At 34.8% G+C, this 18526-nt stretch overlaps 2 protein-coding genes across 9 annotated transcripts in view; one reads left to right on the top strand and one right to left on the bottom strand.

Annotated features, from left to right (window-relative positions):
• The window catches only part of LOC106882475 (uncharacterized), a 39378-nt gene extending 38009 nt beyond the window's left edge, over nucleotides 1-1369 (bottom strand). Inside the window, exon 1 of one of the 2 annotated variants that reach the window (XM_052969176.2) lies at nucleotides 970-1369. In XM_052969176.2, the coding sequence (XP_052825136.1) occupies nucleotides 970-1014 (45 nt within the window). In that variant the 5' untranslated portion in view covers nucleotides 1015-1369. The remainder of the gene's footprint in view (nucleotides 1-969) is intronic. The other variant, XM_052969178.2, reaches the window with a different exon arrangement.
• A 7749-nt stretch (nucleotides 1370-9118) lies between these two features.
• The window catches only part of LOC106873585 (histone-lysine N-methyltransferase SETDB1-B), a 42885-nt gene continuing 33477 nt past the window's right edge, over nucleotides 9119-18526 (top strand). For 2 of the 7 annotated variants that reach the window (XM_014921018.3, XM_089354668.1), the window contains exons 1-6: nucleotides 9119-9218; nucleotides 13378-14370; nucleotides 15372-15459; nucleotides 16170-16298; nucleotides 17587-17671; nucleotides 18349-18395. In XM_014921018.3, coding sequence (XP_014776504.1) covers nucleotides 9173-9218; nucleotides 13378-14370; nucleotides 15372-15459; nucleotides 16170-16298; nucleotides 17587-17671; nucleotides 18349-18395 — 1388 coding nt within the window. In that variant the 5' untranslated portion in view covers nucleotides 9119-9172. Of the gene's footprint in view, nucleotides 9219-11351; nucleotides 12266-13377; nucleotides 14371-15371; nucleotides 15460-16169; nucleotides 16299-17586; nucleotides 17672-18348; nucleotides 18396-18526 lie in introns of those variants that run through there. The other 5 variants (XM_052969174.2, XM_089354670.1, XM_052969173.2 and 2 more) reach the window with 5 other exon arrangements.

The raw sequence follows: 18526 nt of genomic DNA, 5'->3' as shown, positions 1-18526 counted from the left end.
TACACACACACACATATATATACATATACACACATATATATTTATATATACATACACACATATATAACTATATATACATACACATGTATATCCATATATACATACGCACATATATCTATATATACACACGCACACATCTATACACACACACATATCTATATATACACACATATATATACCTATATATACATACACCTCTCTCTATATATATGCATACACATATATATATATTTATATTACATGTATAAATATACAACTACATATATAGATATATATTACACATACACCCACAAATATTCAAACATAAATATATTATACTCACAAAAATACATCTCTCTCTCTTTCTCTCTCTCTATATATAGCCGTGTGCGCACACATACATATTGGTAAAATGTAAAAATTTACCCATATATATATATATATATATATATATATATATATATATATATTATATACACACACAAATACATTATATAAACATATACTGTTAATGTACACACATACACTTATATATACGCATACAATACTGTTTGCTTTGTGCGTGAGTAGATCGATCGATCGATAGATAGATAGATATCTCCATACATATATACTATATTCACAACGTATTTATGTAGGCAGGCAGTATTGTTAACGCACAACAGTATACACCTGATCTTGTTTGTGTATACAAAGATATATGTGTGCGTGTTAATTGGAAACGAGCGTAAATTCTAAAATATTAGCGAATTTAAAATAATGAAATGCGCTCTATATACATTAAAACGAAAGAATCTTATCGAAGAATCTCTAGTAAGTCGAAATGAATAAATTGGTAGGTGAGAACAAGTCAGGTTCTTGTCTTTTACATGATAATTCTTTTCCTCCTTTTTTTTTTCATGCCTATGACGAGGGTTCTTCAACTGAAGGAAGAATATTGGTGAGATACACTCAAAATTATATTTAACACTTCAAGACTCGAATACTTACCTCCAGGCGCAGGTTAGCAGCCAATTCTGGGTAATCCTCGGCCATGACTTCTTCCGACAATAGTTCATTCCAACGACAATATCAGTCAAAGATCCGTATTGATCAAAGAGTCTTCACAGAGAAAGGCTGCTCTTGTACGAAAATATGGTTAAACTTTACAGATTCCGTCTACCTTTCTTCGTAAATTTCGCATATTTATTAAGAAACTTTAATTAAAAGCCTTACAAATATAACATTGCAAAATTCTAAGTTTTATGGTCAATTATTATTATTGTTTATAAACGAAGGAAGTTATTATTCCTCTTTGTTGTCCTCTCTCTCATTTCTCGCTGTTCCCCCTCATCCCCTCTCTAATAGTTTCTTACTCTCTCCTTTTCTCTCTCTTTTATCTCCTCTGTCTAACTCTTATCCCTCCCTCTAATTCTCTCCCTCCCCATCACTGCCTCCTCCTCTCGCTCCATCTCTCCTTCTCTCTCTCTCTGTCTCTGTGAATGTTGCTAATGCACATACGTTTGACTGCATGGACATTTATGATGCGTGTTTTAAATACGTACATACGCGCACATGCAAACATACATACCTATGTATGTTTCTATGTATATCTCATATATACAGTTATTTACTTTGTGTGTGTGTGTGTTGACATAATTATCTATCTAATTCTGTCTACATATCTAATATATATATATATATATATATATATATATATATATATATATATATATATATATATATATATATATATATATGTGTGAGTGTGTGTGTGTGTGTGTATAATATATAGATATAAAAATATATAGTTTTAGGGAATAAAACCAAGTTTCAAGAACTCATAAAGAACTTTATAAAGCCCAATTTAATTTTAATTTTTTATAAATTGATTTTAATTGAGTTTTTACCTGTAATTTTGGATTTTGTCCCTAATATTATATATATATATATATATATATATATATATATATATATATATATATATATAAATATACATGTTTATATGTGTGTATGTATGTATGCATACACATACGCACACATGTGAAGGCGCGTGGTCTTGCGGCGACGGGGTGTGCGGAGGGTATTTAAGCTCATGATCGCAACGTTACGCCTTATTACACAGTGCTCTCATCCATTCAGCTCTAGTGAATATCAGCTGGGTGCTGATTCAGTTCTCTCTCTCTCTCTCTCTCTCTCTCCTCCAGATGTCACATGCTGGAATATCCTGGAGGGTCAAGGGTGAATGTCTGGGTAGGTATGTGTGTCTTGCTCGCGACTGCGTCAGACAACTAAAACAATCAGAGAATACACGCACCAGCTACGGAGTCGCATTCGGTTGTGAATGACGGCTAAGTAACTCCCTCACATACACACATGCACGCGCGCACACATACATACATACATGCACACACGTATACATACATGCACGCGCGCACACACGTATACATACATATACATGTATTGTTACATATATGTGTATAATATACACATGTATATGTATATATATATATAAATATATGTGAATATGCATACATATGTGTGTGTAGTGTATATATTATATATATATATATATATATATATATATATATATATATATATATTTATATATATATATATATACCCAGATATGCATCTATGTATACATGTAGATGCAGGTATGTACATACATGTACGTATACATGCATATACCCATTTATTATTTGTATTATATATACATATTGAATATACTGACATATTTAATGTCTATGATTATCTATATAAATAAATATATATGTATAGCTATGTATGCGTGCATGTAAAAAAAAGTGCAGAAAGCCCATAACACACACAAAATATCACATACATCTCTACACATTTTTATTTTTATTTTTGTATAATAAAATACGCCGGTGCGGCTTTAAATGAAGTAACCAATGCGACATGATATATTCACCTTCACCTTTCCATCGTCTTAAATGTCTGTGACAAATTAACATTCTAGCTGAGGACACCTAATCAATACCAAGTGTCTATCATCAATTGCGACCTGTAATCATTAACGATTCCATTCAGAATAACTGGATTTCCTTTCCCACTTTCTTCTTTCATTAAACGTTTATTTATATCTAAAATGTAGTTAGGGTATAAGAAAATGTTATTTTTTTATATTTATTTAATGCCTTTATTTTCACCGTGTTTAAGTTTAGAATATGTAATACCTTGCTAAACCAAGAAGAAGAAGAAAAACAAAGAAGCAATTTGTTATATAGAATATACCCGGCATGCTATACAAGCTTGTCCGACCATTGTATTTTCAGGAGTATAGAATTAATAGTAACTCGAATTTAAATCCCATATCAATCAATGGATGGACTACTTTTTCTTTTCTTTTTTTTTTTTGTTAATCTCACCAATAACGGAACAATACATCATATATGTAAAACCAATGAAGGAACCGGAAGACAGTTTTAACACTAGTCTTTATTATTTTATTATTATTATTATTGTTGTTGTTGTTGTTGTTATTGTTGTTATTATCTCAACTAACTCTTCGGAATTCCTGGCTTGGCGTAGATCCAGAGTAAATATATCCCAACCGTGGATGACACCAGGTAGCCCAAAATGTGAACGTGCTTTACTCAACAAACTCATTGAAATATACTCATGAGGGCAAAAAGTTACATACATACATACATACATACATATATACGATGTTGTTGCTAAAACAGTTTACAATGCCATCCGCAAAAAAGACTGTCCTGAAATAAACTTAGAAAATCCCTCTGTTATAGAATACATTCATAAACACCAATTCAAGGAATACTGGTGGAATATTCCCATCAAAACTTCTGTCAAATGTAAACATAACAGGCCGGATATCGTTGTTTGGGACAGAGAGGCAAAGGTATGTACCATCATAGAGGTTAGTTGACCTGCAGATATAAATATCGCTTTGAAAATCAAAGAAAAAGAATATCTATGGACAACTGATTTGAAACCTCCAGCTTCTATATCCAGATCATGAATTCATATTCATACCAATAATAATTGGAACACTGGGTTTTGTTAGTAAATGCTTAAAGGAGAATCTGGATAAACTGGGATTTTCAGAAAGAGAAATCGACCGGTTGATTCGTACATTACCAGTGCAATCCAGAACTCATGTCTGGAAACCTTGTGACATACTTAGATTGTTGAAAAAAATTGATAATACAGCCCCTGGAAGGGACCTTTATATCTACCTAATATAACTATTTTTTAAAACACCCAAGGGAAATAACCCATAGCATCTGTACAATATGTTTTAAACACTCAAGAGAAATAACCCATTTCATTGTTTATGTTCGATTACGTTGAATATTGATTTCTTTGTGTGTCCTATTTCTAATTTTTGCAGACAATATCACTTTTATACTTTATTTGACACGTAAGTAGAACTCATATCCGGAAACCCCGTGACCTACTTGAAAAAAATCGATTATACGACCCTTCCAATGGATCCTTCTATCTATTACATATTACTAATATTTTATTTCAACAACCCAAGGGAAATAACCCATACCACCTGCAGATTTTAGCGAAGCGATCAATATTTGATTCTCACGATCAGCCGACCTAATTCTGCATTTCACTACTCACAGTTTTGAACTACTAAACATTATTATTGCACTTCCTTAATTTGAATCTTAAACCTTAAAGACTTCATCCATACATACTTTTTTGAATGCCCATGACTCCGATAATTCTGCATTTTTACAGTTACACTTTTTCCATGACAGTTGATAAATTTTTAATTCCACAACGTATTCGTAGTGGCTTCATGCAGACATAGCGTGGATTCGATCCTCGATTGCCAAATTTCACTTAACACTTCAACAGCGCTTTTCTCATGGTAAAACAATAGTTTTTCTGTGAATGACAGCAGTTATATATTTCCCAGAAGCCTTCGCTAAGCAGAATAATGTCTTTGCCTCTCGCCAACCTCCGACAACCTCTCTCACGAACCCCCGACAATCTTTCTCGCCGACCAAACCCTTACAAATGATGGGGAGAAGCTTTTTATGAAAAACAATTTTTAAAAATTTATAAATCTCCCCTTTCCCTACATTCCAGACTAATTTTGTCCATTTTTTTTGTACAACGCACTGAGAAAAAAACCCCCAAAAAACCTGAAAGTCTATGATTTTTTTCAAACCCTTTTCCCCAACTCAGTAGCGATTTTGGTCAATTTTTTTTTGCACCTTCAAGGTTAAAAAAAAAAAAAAATTGGAAATCGGTGATTATCATTACAATCACCACTTTATTTTGAAACAGAAAATAAAAAGTAATTTAAAAACAATGGTAAATTTTTTTTAAAAATCATTACTACCCTCCCCAAATCCTAAAATTTTTTTTTTTTCGAAATTTTTAAATCATAGTTTTAAAATACGGAGAGTCCGAATCTGCAATTTTTTTTTCTGTTTATAAGTTCAAAATAATTTTCAGACGAAATAGGTGTGTGATTTAAGGGAAATTTAGCTGTTGTTTCTTGCACATATCACGATCATGTGGTACCTTCCTCATTTCTTTGTCACATGCATTGCTATTTTTAAATATTTCCCCACCCCATAAGCAAATTTTAAGGAGTGATGATGTTGTGGTCCATTGATGGGATTTAAGCAACAACAAAAAATTTGTAACTTAAATTTTTAATCCCCCACTCCACATCAAGCGAGTCCCTTTATGTGTGTAAAAAAAAACATATTTACTACAGAAAAGTATGCAATTAAAATAAACTATCTTTTACATATCTTTTTAAAATCACTGTCGCCATAACGAAATTCTATACACATATGCACACACATATTGACAAACACACACAGATATTCAGCGTGAGCTACATGCTTTTAGAGAAAGAGAGAGAGAGAATAGTAAATATATGTAGAGAAAGTTGAAACGTTTACTATGAGAAAAAAAAATGAAAGCAATAAACAAATAGGGAGATCTTTTTTGTTGCTGCCACAGATTTTTTGAAATTTTAAAATTAAATGAAAATTTTCACATTTAGTATATTGATGTCCTTTTTGACGCTGAATCAGAATTTGTGATTAATTTATTCCAGATAAATTTTTGAAAAATGCTACAGAGATTTTATGTTTTATTATTTTAATCCAATCAGAAATTCGGATTCGTACGTGATAGCTGCCATAAAATGAAAGTAAAAATTAGAAGACGAAGTTTTAAACAAAATGAACGCAATGCGAGAGAGATAATTTATATAAACAGAGAGAGGGGGGGGGGGGGGTAAATAATAGAGAGAGGTAGAATGACGGTGATAGAGAGTGGGAAAGTTGTCAATCTAAAAATTAAGTTATTTCTCGCAGCAAATTATATTTTTTCTTATTATTTACGGACAACATTCCCTATGGGATGCAGATTTCGAAAATTAAATTCATTTTTCTCGAGGATGCACGGTTTCAGAGCCTTTCGGGGCTAACCGCATACACTCGCTTTTATATAGAATATAAAAATGTCTCTCTATCTTTCACTTTCGATTTATTAGGGCGACAGTATGATTTAAAAAAGATATGTAAAATTTATTTCTCTTTAGATGTGGCGTTTTTCAAGCATTTCTTTGTATACACAGTTACAATTTATCTTTTATTCAGCAACAGTATTCTATGTTAGAACCATTACTTATCTTTACAGTATAATAACTATACTGTAGAATAAAATGGTACTTATTTTATCGACTGCGAAAAGATGAAAGGCAAAGTCGACTTCGGCGGAATTTGAATCAAAACGTAAAGCCGGACAAAATGTTGCTAAGCATTTTGTACGACGTGCCATCTCGCCGCATTTTCCTCCCCTGTAAAATAACTTTCTGAAACCTAGAGATAGCAGCTAAATTAATTTTGAAATGCCTTTGATCATGAAAGTCTGGTAGTTAAATGGTAGCCCCATTCTTCATTATTAGCGCCGTTGTAAGTGGACTTCTTTTAGTTATTGGAGTGAATTTATAACCAATTTGTTGTGTGATAAAATGTAAGGTTGACGTTGTAATTGTAGCATGCTAGAAATGGCAGCTTCCTGTTTGATAGACAAACAGGAAGCTGTGTTAGTTTCATTAAATTCGTTTAGTTTAATTCTCTTACAACAAAATATTGCTTTATAACAACGCAAATATTCATTAAATAATTGGCGAAATAAAATTAGATGGAATTGGCGGAGTTCGGATCGAAGCACGTACTAAAACCCCTCATAACTTTTTCATTTTTACGAAATTTCCCAAAATTTTTGCGATTCTGTCTTTATTGAGACATGAATTTGTTTATTCATGTCTCAATAAAGTATAACCCAACAGCTCGCGCGTTGGTATTCTTTCGTTATTAACAGCATAAAGAATGTCCGCGTGATATTCCGCTTGTTTTGAAAACATTCATTTTGACCCAATTTTTATTATGCTTGTTGCAAGTCGGATTCAAACCCGGCGCTGTTGGATTCAATGATGAGGTTGTCTGACTAACAATTTCTGTGTTGGCAAAACCGTTTTCATAGTATTCATCAACAAATAATTTCATGGCGGAAATTTTGCTTTACGCATCCCATATAACCTCTTATAAGTTTTTTATATTTTGGAATTTTCAGAAAATTCTTATGAATCGGAAATTCATACGATAATGCAAAAAAAAAATACAAAAAAAACACAAACAAAACAAAGTTTGGGTGCGTGATTTAAGGCCATTTTAGCTATTATTTTTAGCGTATCTGACGACCATCTCATATTTCAAGTGTTTTAAGTATTTAATAAGCGAAAAATGTCCATGCGGTTAAGCACTTTAGTAACAGCTTGGAAACAGGCACCTATATGTCGGTAGCATTCGATTGGCTAAAATTACCCAAAATTTGCAAAATTATTTATTTATTTATGGCAAAAATGAATTTCATGTCAATGATTACCATACAAAACTACATCAACACTCCAAATATACAACCAATTGGAACAAAAATTGAAGAAATTGAAAAATGGCAGCCAAACAGAAAAGATCTGAGATAGCAGCTAAATCATTTTTGAAAAGCCCTTTGATCATAAAAGTCTGGTATATAAATGCTGACCAGTAAGCATCCGTTGGTCTCGAGGAACCATGGATCTGCATCTGAAAAATTGTGTCAACTGCTGATGGTGGTGCAGCCTCTGGTGTGGTTGTAGAGGCCCACACGGGTAGTGATAATCAACAGCAGCCAGATTCAATGCAGTGATATGTTAATTCCAAATTTCATGAAAAGTGTGTATCTTTACTACAAGTAAATGTAAAGATGAGGATTTATCTATTTCAATAATATCAACTGCACATTCCCATCACTTGATAACCAGTGTTAGTTTGCTTACGTCCTCATAACTTATCAGTGTGGCAAAACTGTCCATAGAATAAGTACAAAATTTAAAAGGAAAAAGAAGTATTGGGGTTCAAGGTGGTGCCCCAGTATGGCCACAGGCCAGTTAGTGAAGCAAAAAATTATTTAACCTCAAAGTCATGTACTGGCGAGGAATAATCCCTATTTTTAATATGTTGGTGCGTGCGCACGCGTATGTTACAAGTTATTATTACTTTATTCTGGGCTAACCCTGATCCCGTTCATCTCTGATAAAAGCCATTCTAAGTTCTATTTTTGCTTAATTTTTCATGCAGAATATTCTGTATTACATTTTCTAAAATATTTTTTAAAAAAGAAAAAAAATGGTAGGGTGAGTATCAGGTATTTTTCAGTCTCATCTCTCTTATGAGAGATTGCCACATTTGGAACGTTTTTAAGAAAGACGGAATGAACGTTGTTACATTTTGTTAAACGCAAATGGCATGGGTGGCCCTTTTAGGAGATTCACACTTTGCGTGTCCGCGCGATCACAAATATGTGCGCTTGCGCATACAAATCCACGCATGCGTAAGAATCAGACCGGTTATTGCCAATTTTTGAAAATTTTTATCTTTTCGGTGCCTGAACAGTAAAATATACAAAAAACAAGAGGAAGAGAAAGAAAAGAAATTACTAATTACATAATAAAAGTTTATACGTTTCTTTAATACAGATAATTATTTAGATTAAATAAAATTAAAAACTTCTTTAAGGGAGATAATCTTTGACGCTGCAGATGGCGCTGCTGTGATTGTGGCTAGCTCTGAAGAAAAAAAAATCCTTTGTTGCACGCTTTCGTATAAAAATAAGCGGAGCAAAATCATTGGAAGCGACCAAAATGACATCACTTGCGACATTTTCCGACTCTGATGAAGTAGGCAAAGGTAGTGTAGTATTATTGGCTTCTTTCCCACCATAGAATTATATTTAAAATATAGATATATTTCGAATAATTGAGTAACATGCTTCATTCCGACCTCCCTACGGCACGTTTGACTTACCCTCCTTATAAACCCTGTTTTGTTCTTACATTTCCACGTTTTCCCTTTTTCTAGCAAATATACCTTTAGGGAATCTGAAATATTGTTTGTATTTGAACTGATTTTTATTTTTAATTTAGCGTAGGTGCAAGAAAACTAAATAATAGTTACGTTCACCCTGGTAAATATTTAATTGCAAATTCTATCTCTCACTTTCATAAATAGCTTTGTATGTTATGTTTGTATACACTCCTCGCCAATGTCTGTATATTTGTGATGTAGTTTACCTTAGCCTTTAGTTCAGAGCAGATTCTCAGCTTTTATTGCATGATAAACGAAATATCACAGTTTGATTTCAGCATAAAACACTATGCAATATATAATTGAAGGAAACTTTCTATATAGTCACGGTGTGTGTAGAGCGTCCAGCCTAGTTTCCCTCACATTCCATCCGACGATCTCAAAAAAAGCATACTTCGGATAACAGAGACCGATATATCTAGGGACGAAGACGCGATAGTCATGGTTGGGCTGTCATAGACCATGGCTCAATCATCAACGATTGCTTGATCAGAACAACTGACAAACTTAACTTTGATTCGATTTGCAAAACTAATTATCAGGTCGATATGTTATTCTTGATTACAAGACATCATAATATCATCTGCAGGTTCAAGGCGGAGAGCTGGCAGAATCGTTAGCACGCCGGACAAAAACACTCAGCGTCTTGAAGTTCTGAGTTCAAATTCCGCCGCGGTCGACTTTGCCTTTCGTTCTTTTGCGGTCGATAAAATATGTACCAGTCAAGCACTAGGGTCAGTGTAACCGACTCCCCTCCCCCAAATTGCTGGCATTGTGCTAAAATTCGAAGCCAATATTAATTGGAATTAGACACTGAGGGGAAAATGGCTGTAACTTTTTTATTTTTTAATTTTGACGATTTTCGTTTTCGATAATATGTTCTATATGTCACGGTCATGCGATTCCCCCTAAAAAAATTTTTGGAGCCCCCTTCCCTACACTTGATATGCTAGAAATAACAGCTAAACGCGGACAATCCAAATCTTGCATTGGTCCAGATGGATTATATGTAATCTGAACCTCCCCCCCCCCTTATTTATTATTTTTTTTTACGGAATCCCACGTTTTAGGCTATGGAGATTCCGATTCTGAAAAAAAATTGTTTGAAAAATTTCAATCCCCCCCCTCACCAAGCAGGCTATTTACATGCTAGAAATAACAGTCAAATCTGGTTACCCTAACCCCGTTTGCCAAAGCGCATTTTTTCCTTCATATTTATTTACATATAGTCCATCTGGACCATTGCAAGATTTGGATTGTCCGCGTTTAGCTGTTATTTCTAGCATATCAAGTTTCGTGGTGGGGACTCCACATATGATCCTTTTTCTGTTTCAATATAAATGTAAGCCGTTCATTTTCACATCTAAGTTGCGAGAAGGCTATTCGTACGACTTGAACATGTAGAACACAATGTCAAAAATGAAAATCGCAAAAAAAAGAAAAAGGGACCCCCCCCCTCCGTGTATGGGGGAGGGGAGGGGGTGGTCCAAAATTTTTTAAAGGGGGAATCGCATGACCGTGACATATAGAACACATTATCGAAAACGAAAATCGTCAAAATAAAAGAATAAAAAAGCTACAGCCATTTTCCCTCAGTGTCTAATTCCAATGTCCACCCAACTTTTTTCTGTTTTCTTTACATAAAATTTGCTTGAAGTACAGTGTAAACAATACTTTGCATGTACCTCCTTGGTTTTTTGTTAACTAATGGAATAATTATTTCAATGCCTTTTTTTTTTTGTATATAATTTTTTGTATATTAGTGGGGTGGGTGGGTGGAAAGAAATCGGTTTCAGTGTGCTTCTGTAAGTGCATTGAATTTCAAGAGCGAAGTTTCGTAAAATAAATATCAAACGTAACTTCTAATTACAAAAGGACATTTTTCATTGATTTGCAATATCTATAAATATTGGGTGTTTATCGTCCGAAACTCTGCGATTATAAATTTTGTAAGGTTCTTTTAGCTCTGTACAAATTGATGTCGCCTAACTAGTTACATCGTGTGTGTGGTTTGGTGAAGTGGACACTTTAAACAGATGATTCCACAAGTGAGCCCTTATATGTGAATATATTTCATTAGATCAATCTCTGCAGTTTTGAAATAAAACAGTGAGCTGTCTAATTTTGTGTTGGACCAGTTTGCATTCGAAATGTGGATGAGATTTAGTCGACTTAGTGGAAGCAGAATGTGAATTTTGTTGCTGATGCTTTCCTGATGATAGAAAGATCTAAGATCCAGAACAAATAACAGAACATTTTATTAGGCATAAACAAAACGCTTTAAATATTTGGTAAATTAGGATTGTAGCAAAATGGCTGAAGGTAGTCAGCTACTTGTTCTGAAACACGGGTTCAAACTCGCTACAGGTATTTTGTTGCGCTCTGTGTATGGAATATTTTATCATTCCATGTTTAGTATTACCTAAAGCCATCCACCTGTCAGGAATTTGTATCACTATCAACTGGACGTGTTAAATGTGTTGTGAAATGTGAAATTTCTCATCCCCCGTATATGTATGTGTAATGTTTTTAAATGCGATATCAGCCTCGCTGCGCATGCGTGGACTCGAGAGTCAACTGATAGAGACAACAGGCATGGAAGCTGACTCGAATCACTGACTAAAAACTTTTTGGAAGTATTTCTTTGTTTTCTCAACAGTCTGTTTAGTCATTCACACGACTTTTCAATGAATTCATGTAAGGTGTCTAGGTTATTGTTATCCTTAAAACTGTTGTATTTATGCTATCGTGGGAGTCATTCTTCTTCGTCTCCACATTGTCCGCAGACCTGATATTTTGCGTAAAAACGTGAAACGAATATAAGGTGATATAATGAACTGAAACTCTTCCAGCTAAGTTGCAAGCATAAAGTAATGGACATATTTTTACAGCCAAAATTATTTACTATTAACTCCAATTTGATTTGTTAGCTTAAGCTAAGTGATTGTATTGGTGTTTGCACCTATCTTCAGCTTGTTTCGGTCATTAAATTGCGGCCATGTTGGGGTACCGCTCTGAAGAAATTTTAATCGAATGAATCGACCTCAGTTCTTTTATTTCTTTTATTTTTTAAAGCGTGGTACTTATTATTTCGGTTCTTTTGCCGAGCCGCTAAGTGACGGGGATATTGTTTCAGTTTTTTTGCCGAACTGCTAAAGCTTGTTTCGGTCATTAAATTGCGGCCATGTTGGGGTACCGCTCTGAAGAATTTTAGTCGAATGCCAATAGCACGTAAAATGCACCAACTACACTCTTGGAGTGGTTGGTGTTAGGAAGGGCATCCAGCTGTAGAAACATTGCCAGATCAGATTGGAGCCTGGTGCAGCCTTCTGGCTCTCCAGACCTTAGTCAAACCGTCCAACTCATGCCAGCATGGAAAACGGACGTTAAATGGTGATGATAAAAATATTTTTTTTTTAATTTTAAGAAAATACTAGTGTGAAGCTATAAAGCTGAACTTGAAAAGGAAGTATATACTATGTAATAAAAAAAAAATGACTTCAAAGTTTGCTGGAAATATTCCCAATCCACCTGGAGATGGATTCCATGATATTCATATAAAATACAGCCACATTTACCAGTTTCTCATTACTTTTTTATTTTTATTTAAAAAAAAAATTTTTTTTTTACAAATCTCAAAAGCATAATTTCAATAGTTTCATATTGTGTTCTTGAAGCTACATACACTTTGAACAGTTGATGAATCTGAAATATCAACTTTCTTGATTGCAATTAACTTGAGACTGCCTCTAGTTTCATGATACAAATTCTTTCATTTTTGATTGTTGATTGTGAAATTAAAAATGTTTCCCAATAAATTTGGTTAATTTCAAACACCAGCTTAATCATAAAAATTTTTATGAAATACCACCAAATATTTTTTCAATTAAAGCATGTGATTATGTCATCAGACATGTAGTGTCTGACATAATGCTAATTAGCATAATTAATGCTAATTTATTTTTTTCTGTTTTTGTTACAGATCAAGTTGATGAAGAAGAGATGGAAGTTGAGAAAGATGCAGATGCTGATGCAAATGACAACAGCAAACCAGATCAAGATACACAGGAAACATCAAAGGAAGAAAAACCTTCTAAATTATCAGAGAAAAGTGGCAGTGATAGTGTAATTAGTAACATTAAAAAGGATGATGACAGAGATGTAACGAGTTCAGAGACTGAAATTGCTGAAAAGAAGGTGACTATTAAAGTGGAAGCAAAAAGTGAAGACACAGGCTCCGATGGGGATAATGATATTTGTTCTTCTGCTGACACAACGAAGAAGGCTGATACAAATGGAAATAAGCAAATGCAAGAAGCTGTGAAGGATTTTGAGGGTAAGAAGCGCAGAGAGAACACTCTGAAGTCGCTGGATGACAGAGACATTTCTGACCAAAAGAAACCACGTATTCTTGATACCAAAAAAGTTGAACATTCAAATACGAGTGACAATGAAGAAGAGGAGGAGGAGGATATGGCAGCTGCTGAAAGCCCTAAAGCTGATGATAAAGAGATGATGAAGATGGAGGATGTGGAGAAAGGAAGTAAGAAAAAGTTAAAGACCGAGAGTGATGATAATGAAAATTCTATGGAAGTTGATGAACCAAGTGTTGTAGGAACAATAAAAGAAGAGGATGAGAGTGGCTGCCGGGGTTTAGATAAGAAAATTACTGTGAAACAAGAAGTAAGAAATGTAAAAGAGGAGGTTACAGCATCGAAAGAAGAGGTTGGTGCTATGAAAGAAGGGAAGAACGGTATCAAAGAAGAATTAGATGTGAGTAGTTTTAAGAAACAATTAAAAGAGGAAGATGTGAAAGATATAAAACTTGTGAATGGTATCAAGAAACCAGAAACTATCTACAAGCTGAGTTTTGATGCCGAAAAGTTTATTTCAAATCAAATTTCCAAAATGGATCTTGACCAGGCAAATTTGACAAAACTTAATGGAATGAACTGTCAACTGAAAGCCACAGAAAGTAAGTTGCTCTGCTTTTTTATGTTATACGAGGATTTAGGTTGAGTGTGGCTGCTAAATAATATATGAGTGTTGCTCTTAAAAATATAACATTTCATTGGGTTTGTGGTACAGAGTGAAAGGAAAGATTTTTAACTCCTCTCATAAAGTCTAGTTTCTTCTCTTCATATGTTTATTTCCCAGAATAAGATGATTTGTGGTAGTTGTTTGGATGCTAGTGATTTGGCATGGCTGACTGGATACAGAACCTGTTTTGGGAAATGTATCTTTTGGCATTAGAGGCAGAAATGCACACACAAATATTTACATAGAGAGAGAAAGAGAGATGTGGAGAGTGACATTATAATTTAAGTGAACACGGGTGACATAAATACTTTTCCTCTCCTCATATAAACGAGAAGGGAGAGAGAGAAAGACAACACATACAAACATAGCTAGGTGCTTACGCACATAAAAAGGGAGAGAAACATCACAATTTATTCATTGAACATGACTGACATAAACACTTACCTTCTCCTCAGATGCACGAAAAGAAATATGCTGACACACATAAACAGAGAGGGAGAAAGAGAGAAAGTCCAATGTCAAATAAGTCAGCATTGAATCAGCAGCACCAAAACATCTCTTCCCCATTATTCCTTGTTATCAACTGCTGGAGGAATGGAGAAATGACATCAATGTTGGCAGGCATCAAATATAGTGTCTAGATTTACTAAAAAAAACCCAAATTTGTAATTACTAAATTATTTGAGGCTTTCAATCAAGCGACACTATATTGTTCTGTGATCATTTCGTCTTTATATCAGCTACATCCACTTGAGAATTAGTTATTTTTATTGTATTATAATCTTAGGCCAAGTCAGTTGAAAAGTTCTGTATTCTTTATTGCGCACAAAGGGCTAAACATAGAGGGGACAAACAAGGACAGTTAAAAAAGAAAAAAAGAAAAAGTCCTTTTGCTGCATAATCAGTAACGCAGATAATGTTTACTTTTAATTTCAGGAAAACAGAGAGAAATTAGCAAAATCTTTTCTGATTGTACTAACCTCTTAGCCAAATTCCGTGCTACACTGGAAGCAACTGAAGCCATGTAAGTAGAGTCTTTTAATGTATTTTAGATTATGATAAGCATCTACAATAAAGAGTTTCAGGTACCAAACAAGTCTTGAAGCTGAACATGAAAGTAATTCAGTCTCATCTCTCATCCCCTCTACATATCTTATCTGTATTCAAAGTCTGTCAGTGGTTCTCAGCTGAGGTCCACATGACCCCCCTGGGAGTCCATTGCTTGCAAAAGAGTAAACTGGAGATCCACAGTAGTATTTTAAGGGTCCACGTAAAGTTTTGATCTGATGTTTTACATTATTGGAACCTATGCAAGTGAATGTGTGAAAACAAAATAAGAATTTTAAAGGAAGTATCTTTGGAACTAGTTTTTAAACATTGAATGGCTGTGGGTTTCCAACAGAATAAAGTAATATTCAAAGGGGTCCAGAGATAAAAAAAATGGTTCAGAACCGCTAGTGTGCACTTGCTAGAAATAGCAACCAAGTCTCTTTCTTTCTTTACCCCCTTTGTCTCTTTCCTTTCCTTCTTTTTCTTGTTTTCTTTCTTTCTAGTTTTGTTTTGTCTCCTTTTTTCTTCTTGTCTTGCTTTCTCTCTTTTTCAACTTTTTATTAGTTTAAGAAGTAAAATAATTCTTTTTTTTTTTCTCCCATTGATGATCAAAGAATAATCGTTCCTTTCTATACTGTTATGAGTTTCTGGTGATTTTGTTTTCACTTCACTTTGTTCTTACAGAGAATCTGAAGAGAAAGTTGGCGGCAATGTGGAAACAGTAGAAATCAGTGACGACGATGAAGTGGAATTCATCGAAACCACTTTTGAACCTGACCTTGTTGCCAACCGACCGCATCAGCAGTCAGCAACGTGAGTTTATTGATTACACATCATACTGAAGTTTTCTAAAAAGAATGAAATGGTGCTATACATAATTTACAAACTTTGTTGATAAAAAGAAATAATAAATGGTTGGTGTTAGGAAGGGCATCCAGCTGTAAAAACCGTACCAAAACAGTCACAGAAGTCTGGTGCAGTCTTCTGCCTGGCTAGCTCCTGTCAAACCATCCAACCCATACCAGTGTGGAAGGTGGACGGCGACGACGATGATGATGAACTCTGTCTTCTTTGCATTTCTTAATTTCGAATTCAGATTTGAATTCAAGAATTGCCCACACCAATTAACCATGTTGGTTTTTCACTAGCTGAAATATCTCATCTGTGCACGCCACAACTACAGATGATAGCAGAAGTTTGTTAACTGAACTGGTTGATCCTAGCCATTGACAGTTTCTTGTCTCTTCATCTGTTTAGCATTTAATGATGTTTGCCATTGACTCAGTAAGTTTGTCTGCTGAAATACTTCACGTCCACCATTCTGCATCCGATGATTTCAGGGAAACCATGGCTTGGGTGCTTACCAGGTGCTAGGCCTTCGCTACATATATTATTTATTTATTAGTCGACAACAAATAATGTAGATAAAGTATTGGGCTCTTCATCATAAGGTTGTGTGTTCATTTCTTGGACCACATGACACATTGTATCCTTGAGCAAGGTACTTTATTTCACGTTGCTGTTGTCTTTTCAGCCAAGAATTGAGTTCTAACGTAATGCTGCTGCATTGTTCTTGTAGTTATTCACACAATCTGTTGGGTTATCTACCTTGCCTTGCATCTTTGTAATACAAGGAAGCTAAGTGGAGAGGAAGGTGTTGGGTGAGAACAGAAAGGGCTGAGATGAATAACCTCAATGCTTTTCATGTGGCACTTTGCTTTTACAATCTTAATTCTGTTGTGGTGGGCAGGTTTTCTCGAGTACAGCAATGCACCACATATCTTGGTTGTCTGTCATCTCCCTTGGGCTTGGCATTTTGAAATTGGCCTTCAATACTTCATTCCATGTCCTCCTGGGTCTCCCTCTTCCCCAACTTCCCTTCACTTTATGCAAGTGTCTTCACCCATGTGCTGGTGGCATGTAAAAAGCACCAACTGAATGTGGCCGATGCCAGTACCCCTCTGCATGTCTACCTGACTCTTGTATCTATCTTACACCTGCTGGCTTATATCTGTCTTCCCTTTTATGCACACGTTATGCATGTCCGCTTAATAACAAGCAGTAATGTTTCTTGTTCACGGTCTTAATATTTTTATCACAGAAATCCTTCCATGAACAATGCTTCCAACATGGACTCACTGAGAGCAGCACTAACAGAAGCACTGAACAAACAGATGCCTTCTCAGGTAGGTTTTGTCTTGAAATTTTTCTTTTACATCAAACTCTGAAGAGGTGTAGTAGTACATGGGATTCAAAAGGTGTGTGGCCTAGTGGTCAGAGTCTTTTCACTCATGGTCGCAAGACTGGTTTCAATTCCCAGACTGGGCGATTCATTGTGTATCTGAATAAAACACTTCGTTTCACATTCACTCAATCCACTCAACTGTAAATGAGTAAATCTGTGGCCAACTGGCAGAAATATGGGATCCTTGTCACTTGCATGCCGAAGGAATAGAGTGAAGTAATCTATGCAAGAAAGTTTAGCGGTAGAAAATGTAGAAATAACAGCTAAGTGGTGGTTTATCAGTCCCGTGGCATAGAGAAATAGACAGACATAGTAATGACGTGAATGGCTCTAAGTCTAATTGACTAAGAAGCGAAAAGCTGGGTTAGCAAGATGTTTTTATTAATGGAACGCTAGACATTCTAGAAACTTCCAAGAGAAATGCTAAGCTTTTTGAATAATTAAGGATCAGGTCTAATGACACAGATGCTTCGAGAAACTTAGAGAAGGGAGGTTACTCTATAGTCTTTCTTGCAAGGGAGATCATTCAATTATTTAGCTATGTAGACCACTACAAGTTGATATGTCATTGAGATTTTTATGTTTTGTTTGTTTCATTGATAATTTTATTTTTGCCAGGTCAATCAGTCTTTACACAAGCCATTCTCTGACGAGGACCGTAAACTGTAAGTATCAGTCCATCTTTCCTTATCTCTTCTTCAGTCTCTCTCTCTATCTCTGTCTGCCTTTCTCTTTCTCCACTCCTATCTCTCTCAAGAGAGTGATAACTTCTTAGCATAAGCTTGACTCTTAAACA

This window comes from Octopus bimaculoides, chromosome 7 (assembly GCF_046866305.1).
Source record: "Octopus bimaculoides isolate indiv1 chromosome 7, ASM4686630v1, whole genome shotgun sequence".
Classification (NCBI taxonomy): domain Eukaryota; kingdom Metazoa; phylum Mollusca; class Cephalopoda; order Octopoda; family Octopodidae; genus Octopus; species Octopus bimaculoides.
The sequence above is the reverse complement of the archived record's forward strand: the minus strand, read 5'-3'. Positions and strand labels throughout refer to the sequence as shown.